The sequence below is a fragment of the Myxocyprinus asiaticus genome, chromosome 6, assembly GCF_019703515.2.
Source record: "Myxocyprinus asiaticus isolate MX2 ecotype Aquarium Trade chromosome 6, UBuf_Myxa_2, whole genome shotgun sequence".
Classification (NCBI taxonomy): domain Eukaryota; kingdom Metazoa; phylum Chordata; class Actinopteri; order Cypriniformes; family Catostomidae; genus Myxocyprinus; species Myxocyprinus asiaticus.
The window spans coordinates 8,550,286-8,565,490 of NC_059349.1; the positions used below are offsets into that span (position 1 = coordinate 8,550,286).

General features: G+C 38.4%; 1 protein-coding gene across 1 annotated transcript in view; it reads right to left on the minus strand.

The window, feature by feature from the left end:
* Nucleotides 1-143: 143 nt before the first annotated feature.
* LOC127442986 (cAMP-dependent protein kinase catalytic subunit beta-like) overlaps nt 144-15,205 on the minus strand; it is a 35,553-nt gene continuing 20,491 nt past the window's right edge. Inside the window, exons 7-10 of the mRNA XM_051701460.1 lie at nt 13,523-13,618; nt 13,132-13,254; nt 12,867-13,031; nt 144-1,677 (exon numbers count right to left, since the gene is read on the minus strand). Of these exons, the coding sequence (XP_051557420.1) occupies nt 1,552-1,677; nt 12,867-13,031; nt 13,132-13,254; nt 13,523-13,618 (510 nt within the window). The 3' untranslated portion in view covers nt 144-1,551. The remainder of the gene's footprint in view (nt 1,678-12,866; nt 13,032-13,131; nt 13,255-13,522; nt 13,619-15,205) is intronic.

Sequence of the window (15,205 nt, forward strand, 5' to 3'; positions counted from 1 at the left end):
TTATAGACTGACACTAGACAACACAAAAATCATTTTTGGATCTCTAGTAGATCAAATATATTGATGGCAGAATATATTCAGATCATTTATAAAGAAATCCCTGTTTGAAATGAAGTTTGTAAAAAATTCAAAAGGACAACAAATTTAAAAATACAATTTATTAGCATCTCTGTAATTTGTGTATAAATAAAAACATAAGAAATAATGCATAACTGGATTATATGTGATATAAAGGAGCAGAGGCGCACTAACCTCATTTTAACATATTCAGTTTCTTAGTATACGTCTGTGAGAAAGTCCCTCAAACTTCAAACAATATGATACCTAGAAGTTTAAACTACATTCAGCCATAAGAAGAAAAGAAACGATGACAGATGTTCAACAGCAACAATAGAGAGAACATGAAATTTTAATTTAAGAGAACTTTGCAAAACAGCATCAACATTAAACAAATTAAAATCAGTGTCCAAAAAAGTGAGTGTTACATGTAACTGATAAGTGATAATGATCTAATTCATCCTACAGCAATTCTGGCCAATATTTCTGAGTTCAGTTAGAACAGTCTTTAAAGGGGTAGTTCACTCAAAAATTACTCAAGGAAATTCTGTCATTTCCTCATATAAGGGCGAGTAAATGACATCAGAATTTTCATTTCTGGGTGAATTATCCTTTTATAGTTGTCTCTTAGATTTCAGGATAAAACCTTTTGAATAATGAATAAAAATCCACAAAAATGTTAAAAAAGTGGAGATGTATAGTTCATTGTAACATGAGCATTTGTCAGTAAATGCATGAGACTGGACCTTCTCTGTAACATAAAAAGATCACGGTAACACAACTCAGTCATTCTCTGGGCTCTTAATCGGTTTTCTAAAATAAATCTGAAGATTTAAGACCTCCTCTGCCATCAGCAACATGCTGGTTTTGATCCTTTGAAATCAAAAGATATGTACAAGTAACAAATACTTCCAAACAAATGTAGCCTGAAAAAGTTGTCAGTGTTTGGGTATGAGGTAAAAACAAAACAAACGTGAACACGTAACACACAAAAGTGGTGACAGCTCTCTGACAGTGGTCACAACACTGTGTGATGCTGCCAAGAAATTAAATAGTCACACTATGATAACATGTAACAATGCTAAACTGACCTTTGCTGTAATTTCAAGTCTGTACTTAAAATGCCACACTAAAACCTTTCACAAAATTCACTTTTTAAATGGGGAACACCACATCAAGAACTTTTTTCTGATGTTGTTTGATGGAAAAAAAAACTGATAAAAAGAGTGTGAACTGAATAAGTGATGATCCAGTGTGTGATGGTTATGTGTTGGTGTACTGGAGCATGAGAATCCTGGTGACCTCTAAAGCCGAATGGAATGAAGGAAGTACACAAGAAATTTGAAGGGTGATGTGCTCTCTGCTCATCCCATGTCTTTAGAGTGCAAAGATACCCTTATTTGATGTGTTGTGTGATACACACACACATATATAGATAATTAAATATACGTATATATGCATATGTCTAGCTCTAGTGTCCATAACTCTGAAAAACTAAAACTCTGAGAAATCTTTTGCACATTTTTCTGTAACAGACACACGAATGTCCTCCTCTTCATAATCATCAAAGTTGCTTGTATCCCCGGGGCCTCGGCACTTTGGTATGAATGGCGCCTCCACCTGATGAGTGACAGAAGAGAATGGTGTTACAGCAAGTCTATCCAGATTTTCAATAATTATTCACTCAAACCAATTAAATATGTAATTCAGGTCCAAATATAAGAACTAAATATCTGTTTATATATTAGGGCAGTCAATCGATAATTTTTCTAATTGAATTAATTACATGAAATGCAGATTAATTTGAAAGGCCCCCAAATAATGATCATTCAATATAAATACATTATTATTCATGTAATTAGAAATAAAACATTATATATATATATATATATATACATACATACACACACACACACACACACACATATATAAATATACACACATATATTACACACAGTTGAAGTCAGATGTTTGCATACACCTTAGCCAAATACATTTAAACTCAGTTTCTCACAATTCCTGACATTTAATCTTAGAAAACATTGCAACATCATCTTAGGTCAGTTAGGATCACTACTTTATTTTAAGAATGTGAAATGTCAGGATAATAGTAGAGAGAATGATTTATTTCAACTTTTATTTCTTTCATCACATTCCCAGTGCGTCAGAAGTTTACATCCACTTTGTTAGTATTTGGTAGCATTGCCTTTAAATTTTTTATTTTGGGTCAAATGTTTTGGGTAGCCTTCCACAAGCTTCTCACAATAAGTTGCTGAAATGTTGCCTCATTCCTCCAGACAGAACTGGTGTATCTGAGTCAGGTTTGTAGCCCTCCTTGCTCACACACGCTTTTTCAGTTCTGACCTCGGATTGAGGTCAGGGCTTTGTGATGGCCACTCCAGTACCTTGACTTTGTTGTCCTTAAGCCATTTTGCCACAACTTTGAAGGTATGCTTGGGGTCATTGTCCATTTGGAAGACCCATTTGCGACCAAGCTTTAACTTCCTGGCTGGTGTCTTGAGATGTTGCTTCAATATATCCACAAATTTCCTTCCTCATGATGCCATCTATTTTGTGAGGTGCACCAGTCCCTCCTGCAGCAAAGCATGCCCACAACATGATGCTGCCACCCCCATGCTTCACGGTTGGGATGGTGTTCTTCGGCTTGCAAGCTTCACCCTTTTTCCTCCAAACATAACGATGGTCATTATGGCCAAACAGTTCAATTTTTGTTTCATTAGACCAGAGGACATTTCTCCAGAAAGTACGATCCTTGTCCCCATGTGCACTTGCAAACTATAGTCTGGCTTTTTTATGGCGGTTTTGGAGCATTGGCTTCTTCCTGGCTGAGCAGCCTTTCAGGTTATGTCGATATAGGACTCGTTTTACTATGGATATAATTACTTGTCTACCCGTTTCCTCCAGCATTTTCACAAGGGGCCGGTTGCACCAGCTATACGTAAGTTAAAACATAGCCTAGTTGTGGCGTAAATGGGCACTAAGTCACAACTAAATGCACACTAAATATTTGAGTGTTGCACCATTAAACTTAGGTAGAACGTAACCCTATGTATAAACTAAATATTTATGGAAGACTCTGACCAGGAGTAACAGTTGGAATAAAAAAGCAGAGTGATATTTAATGACATCAATGAGCTTATGTTTTGCGTGACAGACATCAATAATTTCGACATACAGTATGATGTTGACATTTACACGTTTACATTTACGAGAGAGAAAATATCAAACTTACTTTTAAGGGGCTCTTCAGCATGAAACCGTTCAAACGGTGCAGTTTTCAGGGTGTGTCGCCCGGTGTCAAGTTTCAACACATTCAAAATATATTTAGGATATTAAAATGAATAAATATCTATTTTTCCAGCCTGTTGTATTAGTATTTATTTTAGATACAGTTGTAACAGCTTCACTTACACTTTTGTGAATATACCTGTCATTTTTAACTTGATCGCCAGGGGGCACTCCAGTGTTAATCAAGCAGACAGTCAGACTATCTAAGGGTAAGAGAAGAAGTGTTAGGTAGGAAGTCAGATTCTATGCACGTGGAGAAACTTTCTCACCTTTGCTGTCTCATACCAATGCCCTGTTTTGAGGAATTTGTTTGTTCTTATACTCAAATGTAAGTACTATCCTGAGTACTCTTTCTGTGTATATATTTTTTTGGTTTGTACATATGGTTTATTAACACAGAGCACATGTTTATGACCTGTTTGTTCTATTACACGCAGAGGGCTTTTATATACGTATGAGAAACCAGCACAACCATTACAAAGACCAGGACTAAAAGGATCAGTTATCTTTAATCTGTCATCATCATTCAACAATCTTCAATCATCCATCTCCTATCTACAATCATTGCTACTAAACATTGATGACATCATGGATTACTCTTGGATTGGAAAGGATTCAACAATTCCAAACTTAAGTACTATTTTAGCTCATTCACCACTCCAAAGACTGAGCTTTTTATAGCTAAGCGCTACATTTTGCAAAGTAGCAAAATCTCGTTTTAATGATGTGCAGCACCAGTTAGATTTACAAAGCCACAAAATGACCACCACTGAAAACCAAATGCAGCTCCTCTCCAACCAACATAAAGACCATCACAGAAGGATACAGCACCTGGAAGTTTCACTATCCACTAAACCCAAATCCGAATGTCACCAAGTAAAAGACACTTTGGAAACCCAAATAAAGGAGTTGGGACAAGCTATCATGGACTGTCTGAAACGTAGAGACAGCCAACTGAGAGCATTAATTCAGTCATCTTGTGGAGTCAACTCTACACCAAACTAAAGTCACACCATGGCAACTGGTGGCCGTTCTCGACCTGTACACTACACAGCCCCAATCAAATTAAGAGTTTCCAAGATTCAGGAGTTTAGGAGAAGATCCCATTGCTTATGTGGAGAAATGTGATGAATATCTTGCCTTGCAGCCACTGAATGACAAAGAAATCTTATCCATACTACCCTGTTTTAAAACACACCACCAAAGACTGGTGGGTGGCAGAGAAAAAGAAAGTAAGAACATGGTCACAATTCAAGACAGCTTTTCTTCAATCTTTCTTACCTGACGACCATGAAGTAGAAGTGGAGAGAAGGATCAGAGAAAGAAAACAGAGTAGATGAGAACATCAGAACATTCGCCTACCAATACAGAGCACTATGTCTGGGACTGAAAACTTCCATGACAGAACACGAAATCCTCCAAGCCACACTCAGGAATTGTAATCCACGAGTAGCCAGCATTTTAAGAGGGACTGTAACTGCCGTAGACGAGTTGGTGCAGGTGGGTACACTCATAGAAAGGGATATCAGAGAGGAGAGAACTTTCTGGAAACAAAGACAAACAGAACCAACCTCAAAGTCAACTGATGCAATAAAACCAGCAAAAGGGTGAAAACTAAATCACCATATAGTTGTCTTTTCTGAGAACATCGAAAAGCCACTAACACCATTAACACTACCCATAACCATTAAAAATCATGTATGTCAAGCCATACTGGATACAGGAAGTACTTACTCATTAATGCAAGAATCATTCTGGCACCAGCTGAAGTCACGTCATGAAGTTTGCAATCTAGCAGAGGACAGTCATTTTCCCTCGCAAATGGATATGTACAGTCCGCCTTGGGAAAAGTAACTTGGCAGTGCACGATCCATGGACATAACTATCCTCTGCGAGCCTTTGTAATGAGAGACTGTGATTTAACATTTTCCATTTTATTGGGACTTGAATTTATGACGTCATCAGGATTCAACGTTGATTTTAAAACCACCATGTATGCAATTCCTGAAGAAAGTGATGTCTATCACCCATTCATTTTATCTTCTTCCTCACCCACTGTCAGTCTGCACCTTGCATTACCCCTAATGCAAATGTCTTTCACCACACTATCTACCTTAAAGGAGCTAGTGAGTCATATTGATGCCTCCAGAGCCCAGAAACGGCAACTGGAAGGACTAATGATGGATTAGCCAACTGTGTGCACTAACGCTTTAGGACAAACTGCCATAATTCATCATAATTCGTCACCACCGATGAGATCCAAGTACGTAAAAGAGTGTATCCTGTCTCGGTCAGCAAACAACAGTTCATCGAAGAGGAGGTAACTAACATGCTCTACAAAGGCATCATAAGACCTTTGGTTTCACCTTGGGCAGTGCCAGTAGTCCTCGTACCCAAGAAGGACGGGTGTACCCGCTTCTGTGTTGACTATTGAGCTCTGAATGCCAAGACCCCTCTCGATGGATTCCCTATGCCGCAGATTCGGGATATCCTTGAATCTCTGTATGGAGCAACCATCTTCAGCACACTGGACCTCAAAAGTGGCTACTGGCAGGTTTGCAAGGATGAGGATAGCATACAAAAGACTGCATTCATGACCAAAATGCCCAATTCGAATTTGTATGTCTACCATTTGGACTCAAACTCTGCAGCAACATTTCAAAGACACATGAACACCATTCTAAGAGAATTCATTGGGAAAATCTGACGACATAGTAATTTATTCCAAAAACATCTCAGATCTCTTTGTACACCTCAAACAGCTCTGTGCGAAACTGGAAGCCTCAGGTTTAACACTCAACCTTAAAAAGTGTAACATACTTCAACAGACCATCACGTACTTGGGACGTTATCCGAAGAGGGCGTCCGCACCGAAGCCTCAAGTCGAAGCAGTCCAAAATTTCCCAATGCCAACGAATCTCAAAGAGGTACAAAGTTTTATAGGTCACGCAGGCTGGTATCACAGATTCATTCCTCACTTCTCAGAGCGAGCAACACCTTTACATACACTAAAGGGAAAGAATGCAGCTTGGGATTGGACATCAGAATGCCAACATGCTTTTAACGATCTTAAAGATGCACTTCAAAGAGCACCAGTTTTAATGCCACCTGACTTCAGTAAGGATTTTTAAGTACAAACTGATGCCAGTGATGTCAGACTAGGAGCTGTGCTTACACAGGACTTTGATGGAGCAGAGCATGTCATAGCTTATGCTTCTCGACTTCTACATGGGGCAGAGAATTGTACTCTATTGCAGAGAAGGAATGCTCAGTGGTGGTGTGGGCAGTAGAAAAGTGGAGAGTACTTGGAGGGAAGGAACTTTGAAGTACTCACGGACCATGCCGCCCTAACTTGGGTATTCAATCACCCCAAACCATCCTCTCACCTGACAATGTGGGCTCTACGTCTCCAAGGTTTTAACTTTACAGTGAAGTATCGTAAGGGTCAGTGTAATGTAGTTCCAGACACCTTATCACGGGGAGTAGCCCTGCCGGAGGTCGGACACATTGCCATCTGTCAAACCTTGGAACCAGACTCAAATTTACCAGTCAGCTGGGATGAAATTGGTGAAACCCAGAAGCAAGACCCATCTCTACAGTCTCTATGGGAATCAGCTAACACATATCCTATATCATACAGAATGATTACTTGTTCCGCAGTGTACCAGACAAACAAGAGGGACACACATTACAGCTAATCATACCCGTTTCATTGAGGGAACAGTTTTTACAGTTTGCATATTCCAACCCGTTGAGTGTCATTTGGGAAGGATGAAAACCTTCCTCGACAATTTCTATTGGCCCGAAATTCGTTATGATGTTTGGAGTTTCTGTAATTAATATAAGACGTGTCAGGCCATCAAACCTCGAATCTCGACGCTATCTGGTTTGCTTCAGTCAACACCCGTAGTGGAACCAGGACACATGCTCTGTGTCGATCTGATGGGTACATTCCCAAAAAGCTCCAGATCCAACGAATATCTGATGGTAACCATGGATTACTGCAGCAAGTGGGTGGAATTATTTGCAATGCAATCTGCTAAAACTTACCTCATTGCTAACATTCTCACAAAGGAGATATTCACACAGTGGGGAACGCCTGCATAACTGGTATCCGACCGTGGCCCCCAATTCACCGCACAACTCCTGAATGACACCTGTAAACAATGGGGAGTCATCCAGAAACTCACTACAGCTTACCATCCACAAACCAACCTAACAAAGAATCAATCGCACTCTTAATATCTTCATACGTCCACGACAATCACCGCCTTTGGGACAAATGGATTCCAGAATTCCAGTATGCCATTAACACGGCATGGCAGGAAAGTACTGGCCTTACTCCTGCTGAGATTGCACTTGGATGCAAGCTAAAAGGTCCACTAGAACGGCTGATTCACAAAACACCAAACCCGGACCATATAGCCTACTGCACTGTTGAGACAGAAAGATCTCATCGAGCAGGTGAAGCAACAGACTAGCCAAGCTTGAGAGAGACAAGGCACGTACTACAACTACTCACCCTCTGTCTCGTGCTGCAGACTCTTTTATGGCCAAACTAGCACCCAAATGGCAAGGACCGGCCAAAGTCTCGAAAAGGGTTAATAATGTAAATTACCAAGTAGTAACTCTTGACAACCCAGATCAAATAGATACTTACCATGTAGAAAAGTTAAAGAGGTTTTTCGGAACAATTTAACTGACTTTTTTTTTTTTTTTAAGGGGAGGGGTGTGTAACAGTTTCACTGTCCATGAAACCCAGTGGCCTCTTTTGTGAATATACTTGTCATTTTTAACCTGATCGCCAGGGGGTGCTCCAGTGTTAATCAAGCAGTCAGACTATTAGTTACTAAGCCCTTAGTGTGAACTTTTCATCCCAACTTACATGAGGCCTTACGCACAGCTGGTGCAACCCTACCAAGGTCCTTTGCTGTTGTTCTGGGATTGATTTGCACTTTTCACACCAAACTACATTCATCTCTAGGAGATGTGATGATGGCTGCATGGTCCCATGGTGTTTATACTTGCGTATTATTGTTTGTACAGATGAACGTGGTACCTTCAGGTGTTTGGAAATTGCTCCCAAGGATGAACCAGACTTGTGGAGGTCCACAATTTTTTTTTTTCTGAGGTCTGATTTCTTTTGATTTTCCCGTGATGTCAAGCAAAAAGGCACGGAGTTTAAGGAAGGCCTTAAAATACATCCACAGGTACACCTTCCATTCAGTAAACCTCTTATCATCAGAGGCTTAACATCATTTTCTGGAATTTTCCAAGCTGCTTTAAAGGCACAGTTAACTTGGAGTATGTAAACTTCTGACCCACTGAAATTGTAATATAGTCAATTAATAGTGAAACAATCTGTAAACAATTGTTGGAAAAATTACTCGCATCATGCACAAAGTAGATGTCCTAAACTATAGCTTGCTAATATGAAATCTGTAGAGCGGTTAAAAAATGAGTTTCAATGACTTAAACCTAAGTGTATATAAACTTCTGACTTCAAATATATATATATATATATATATATATATATATATACGCGCACACACACACACACTGGTGGACAAAAGTTTGGAATAATGTACAGATTTTGCTCTTATGGAAATAAATTGGTATTTTTATTCACCAAAGTGGCATTCAACTGATCACAGTACATTTATAATGTGAAAAATTAATATTACAATTTGATTATTATTTTTATTTTTTTTCAGAACTTCTTAAACTACAACAAAGAGTTCTCATCAAAAAATCCAAATTAGCAATTTATCATGATTACTCAAGGATAAGGTGTTGGAGTGATGGCTGCTGGAAATGGGGCCTGTCTAGATTTGATCAAAGATGACTTTTTTTCAAATATTGATGGTGCTGTTTTTTTACATCAGTAATGTCCTGACTATACTTTGTGATCAGTTGAATGCCGCTTTGTTGAATTAAAGTATCAATTTCCTTCCAAAACAGCAAAATCTGTACATTATTCCAAACTTTTGGCCACCAGTGTATATGCTCTTATGGTAGGAAAATATGTATTTATATTGTGGAACTTACATACGGGTCAGGAGGCATGATTAATTGCATTAATTTTGTTTTTTTAATGTAATTAATTGCACCAAATTAAAGTGTTAAATCAACAGCCCTATTATATATAATACTTTGGCTCTGTTCCAAAACCTTTTGATCAGTCTACTATTTACAATTTTTCTAAAGTTTTCTATCAATACTTTTCAGTATTAAATGTAGTGCTGCAACTACAAATTATAAAACAAACGATTGGTCAGTTATTTCATCACAATCGAAAAAGGCCAAGTAAAAAAGGCTTTTATTTCCTTTTATTCTAATAATCAACTAATCAATAAAATAATGTAAATCAAAAAATTTCGAAAATTAAACAAGTAATCAACGAAATAGCAAATTTCTTTGTTGATTAGTCGTATATGTACAACATGAACATCACTTTACAGAGAGTCTCATATTTATAGAATCAAGACATTACAACATTCTACCTCTTACCAGTTAACACTTAGATTGTGGTTTTGTTTTTCTTTATTTAAATAAATATATTTTTAACCCTTTAAGCTCTGAGGGTGTTTTTAAAGATTTCCTGTTTCAGTGGCATACCCAAAATGAAAGGCTTATAACTCAAAATAATAATAATACTAAAAATAAATACATAAAAATGAGTGTCAAATGTTTGGTATAATTGTAAAGAAAACTTTTTTAAAAATTTAACGATATAGATTAGGATAAATTCTGAGAGTCTCAGCCTGAGAAACTGCTGAAATCACAAAAAACCAAATATATAGTTTTTACCATTATTTTTCTAATTTTAAAAGCTCCAAAAATGTCCTTTTTTTGTTCCCAATCATGTAAACTTGGTAAATTTGGTGTTGATACAACAAAGCAATCAGAAGTTATAGAATTACAAATATAATTTTTCCTAATGTCCAAAAACATCTCCAAACAAATAAAACATAAGTGTACATAAAAACTAATTACACATCCAAACACAACAATGAATAAAGGTTTGCATAGCATGCAGACATGATTTTATTAATGAGATTTCACAGAATGAGTTTCATTCTGTGCCATCTGAGTCGTCATTGAGTCTGTCATGCAATTGGCAGCATCTCCTGTAACAGTCGCTAATCACTACAGATGATCCAATCAGGATTTTTACAGCCGATACGATCGCTGATTTTCTTGTCCCCTGATTGGCCAATCCAGATCCGATCATTTCACCTTTTATCAGGATCTCTGTCATAACTGGGTACATGTAAGCTTTCTGCACACTGTCACTATTAATTGAATATCCCAGTAATATCACTCTGCCTAGTTTTTGCTGACCAAAAAAAAAAAAGTTTAAAAGACTTAATAATAAAACAATTTTTAATAAAACTTTAAAACAATTATAGGCTGAAAAAGTATTCTCTATATTAAGATAGATAGCCCTATAAAAATGAAGCTTAGTGTCAAACTGATAACCTATAGGTGCAATTAAACTAATGTGACATTTTTTGTTATTGATTCGTTGTCATTTCATATACAGTAATTATTATTATTCCTTATTGTATTTCTTTTTTATATTTGCATTATATTATGGTACCTTAATATTGTATGAAGAATTATCAAATGTATAAATTCCTTGCCTGTATTTTCATTTAGTTGGATGGTTGTATTAATAGTTAATTTGTCACTTGTTACTGCTTGAACTTTAATGAGGGAAACAAGCGCTCTCTCATGAGGGCAAGAGATGAAAGGAAAGCAGAGAAAGAGCGCATGTTTCTGGACTCCTCGGGTACTACTATTGTTAATGCTGTTTAATAGGGAGATATTTAATAAAGATGTTTGAATTACAGCACAATGTGTAACTTGCTTTATTACTAAGATGCCTATGCCGGCAGAGACTGCGAAGCTGCCGCCATGAACGATAATAAGGTCTGCGCTGTTTCCCCATAGCTCGTCTCGTGTGAGACGCCACATTAACTGTACATTACACAAACTTTTCATATTCACCATACCTGTCCTACTGCATCGTTCTTAACTGCTGCATCAAGTTTGTTGTCTTGAACACTGGCATAGTGTTGTCTCACACTCTGTGCTGCATGAAAGTGCTGCTGAATTCTTAATGGAGCTGTGCGTCTTTTGCAATATGAGCGATCGGTTTACATGATCGGCCAAATTACCGATAGAGTCATATGACGTGAATATCGGCCGATACCGATCGGTGGCTGATCGATTAGAGCATCTCTAACAATCACATGCCTCTCTGCCCAAATATGGATGACTTTTTGACTTTCTGAACCCAGTCTGATTGGTTTAGTGTTCCATGATGCTACATAATTTTCGATGACATCATCTGATCCAGGAAAGCAGTATTTTTCTGTGTGTTTTCAGCAAGTTGTTGTGTGCACATTGTGCTTCATGTCAATTATCTAATGATCTATGCATCTGATTACCTTGGGTGCATACAAAAATATATTCAACAAATCAATACATTTGTCGATTAGTTTCATAATTCGACAATTAATCAACATTACTAATTGAATGCAATACAAATATATACACCGATGAGCCAAAACATTGACTATTATGTCTATTAATTCATGGCAAAAATGTATGCAACTAGCAAATTTCCATCAGCCACCCAATAATTATTTTGATGCACAGATGAGCCAAAACATTATGACCACCTGCCTAATATGTCATTGGTCCTCCACGTGCCACCAAAACAGCGCTGACCCGTGGACTGTACACCCTGAAGGTGTCCTGTGGTATCTGGCAGCAAAACATTAGCAGCAGATCCTTCAAGTCCTGTAAGTTGCGAGGTGGACCCGCCGTGGATCGAACTTGTTGGTCCAGCGCATGCCACATATGCTCAATCGGATTGAGATCAGGGGAATTTGAAGGCCGGGGCAACACCTTAAACTCTTCATCATTTTCCTCAAACCATTCCCGTGCAGTGTGGCAGGGCGCATCATCCTGCTGAAAGAGGCCACTGCCATCAGGGAATGCCATTGCCATGAAGGGATGAACCTGGTCTACAACGATGTTTAGGTAGGTGGCACATGTCAAATTGACGTCCACATAAATGGCTGGATCCAGGGTTTCCCAGCAGAACATCACACTCCCTCCACCGGCTTGTCATCTTTCCCACAGTGCATCCTGGTGCCATCAATTCCCCAGGTAAATGGCACACACGTACACAGCCTTCCACATGATGTAAAAGAAAACGGAAGTCATCGGACCAGGCAACCATCTTCCACTGCTCCAAGGTCCAGTTCCGATGCCCGTGTGCCCATTGTAGGCCCCCCAATTTTTTTTGCTAAGCTTGTCGTTCATAATTTTGCAGTCTCCTTTTTGGAACAGCCTTCACGTTGGGAGTGCACCTAAAATGCTGTTTATATAGACAGCTCACTTGGTCTTGGAACAGAACTTTTGACTACAAAAATAAAACACCATGGGATCAAACTGATAAGCTCTAACTGAAAAGAATCCCATACCTTTCTCTCATAGATGGCTATCCAATCCGTCGTGGCAAACCATTTGTGGTTTTTGATATCATTGACACCGTTCCTGAGGTTGCCATACCGCTTGGTCAGGTCCACCTGAAGCAGATTCCTCAGTAGGTCTTTCAGATCCGAGCTGAAGTGTGATGGGAATCGTACCTAGAAAACATGGTCAAGTGACATTTTGATTGGGTGTTTATTGTGTGCAAATGAATCGAATTGTTTGATTGTATAAGTAGACAATGTAAGTCGCCCATACCTTTCCAGACACTATTTTCTCATAAATCTGAATGGGCTGGTCTGCAAAAAACGGAGGGTATCCAGCAGCCATTTCATATACGAGGACACCAAGAGCCCACCAATCCACAGCCTTGTTGTATCCCTGAATTGAGACAATAAATATGTAATATGCACCAATAGTAAATTAGCTGCAGCCGAATGTGGCCCAAATTCTTTTTCACTTCACAGGTCTATTTTATGGATGACAGTGTGAACAGCAAAAATCACATTGAATCTGATATTTTAAATTCTAGTCGGGTGACTTTCATACTGTATCTGGAAATAAATCAGATATGAGATCATGTGATCGAATCAGATTTGGTCACATTGGCCAATAGTGTTAATGTAACATTAAAGTGCATCGTTCTGACCTTGCTGAGGATGATCTCTGGGGCCAGATACTCTGGAGTTCCACATAATGTCCAGGTTCTGCCTTTTACTCTTTTTGCAAACCCAAAGTCTGTTACCTGTGAGAGAAAAGACCATTTAGTTCAAGTGCATTTTACCTTTCACAAACAAATACAAAGGTTGAGACAAACATATAATATAAATAATTGGCCAATACACCAAGCACAGAATTACATTTTTTAATTATTATTTTAATCTATGGCACTCTTACAGCAAGTTACTGTTTTCAACAACTAGTTCATGAATGAAACAATTCAGGCTTTTCTGGATACAAAAGTGCTTCCACCCCTTAGTGGGTACAAAGAAGTGGCCTCTGAGTGTAACAGATATACAAAGTATGGTTACAAACATGTCTCGATTTTTCAGTCATGGAAAAGTTTGAAATATTCAAGAAACCTCATAAGAAGAAATCATTCAATAACCTAACATTATTAAATGCAACTAAATAGACTGACTGAATATTGTTTTGCACATTTTTAACAATCATCATTTGAATTTACAATGTGCCTGCAGAATCCCTTGCCTCTTTCATCAGGTATAACACTTCTAGACATTTGCATTTATGTATTTGGTAGACGCTTTTATCCAAAATGACAGACAATGCACTTATTACAGGGACAATCCCGCCAGAGCAACCTGGAGTTAAGTGTCTTGCTCAAGGACACAATAATGGTGGCTGTGGGGATCGAACCGGCAACCTTCTGTTTACCAGTTCTGTGCTTTAGCCCACTACCACCACTGCATTTAATTTATTAATTCATTTGACTTCTTTTGTTTTCCCAGGTTAAGCATTTATGCAAGGTCTAACAAAACATAAATAATAATAATAATAACATCTCTTATACGTATAGATCAGGTGGGGTTTATTCGAGGTCGTAGCTCTTCTGATAACATCAGGCGTCTCATCAATATCATCTGGTCAGTAGCGAATGATAAGTCTCCGGTCGCTGCCATCTCACTTGACGCCGAAAAGGCATTTGATATGGTAGAATGGGATTATCTTTTTAAGATTTTGGAGTTCGGGAGTACATTTATTGGTTGGATTAAGTTACTTTATAAACACCCCATAGCAGCGGTACAAACAAATGGATTAATTTCAGATTATTTTACTCTGGATAGGGGCACTCGGCAGGGTTGCCCTCTTTCCCCATTATTGTTCTGTCTTACCCTGGAACCATTAGCAGCCGCGATAAGAAAGGAGGAGGATTTTCCAGGGGTGGTGGCGGGAGGTGTGGCGCATTTTATTATTCGTCTCCAACCCCAATGGATCTATGCCTTGCCTCCACAGAATTATTAATTACTTTTCCAAGTTCTCAGGATACAAAGTCAACTGGTCTAAATCCGAAGCTTTGGCTTTGACAGCGTACTGTCCAGTAACGGCCTTCCAGCCGGGGCCTTCCAGTGGCCCAAACAGGGCATGAAGTATTTGGGAATTTTATTCCCAGCAAATTTTTCTGATTTAGTCAGAGTTAATTTTGATCCCTTAATAAAAAGGTTTTCGAATGATGTGGACAGGTGGGCTTCATTACACTTATCGATGATTGGGAAGGTTAATGTAACTAAAATGAATTGTATTCCAAAATTCAACTACCTGTTATAATCTCTCCCAGTAGATGTCCCCCTCTCTTATTTCAAGCAATTTGATA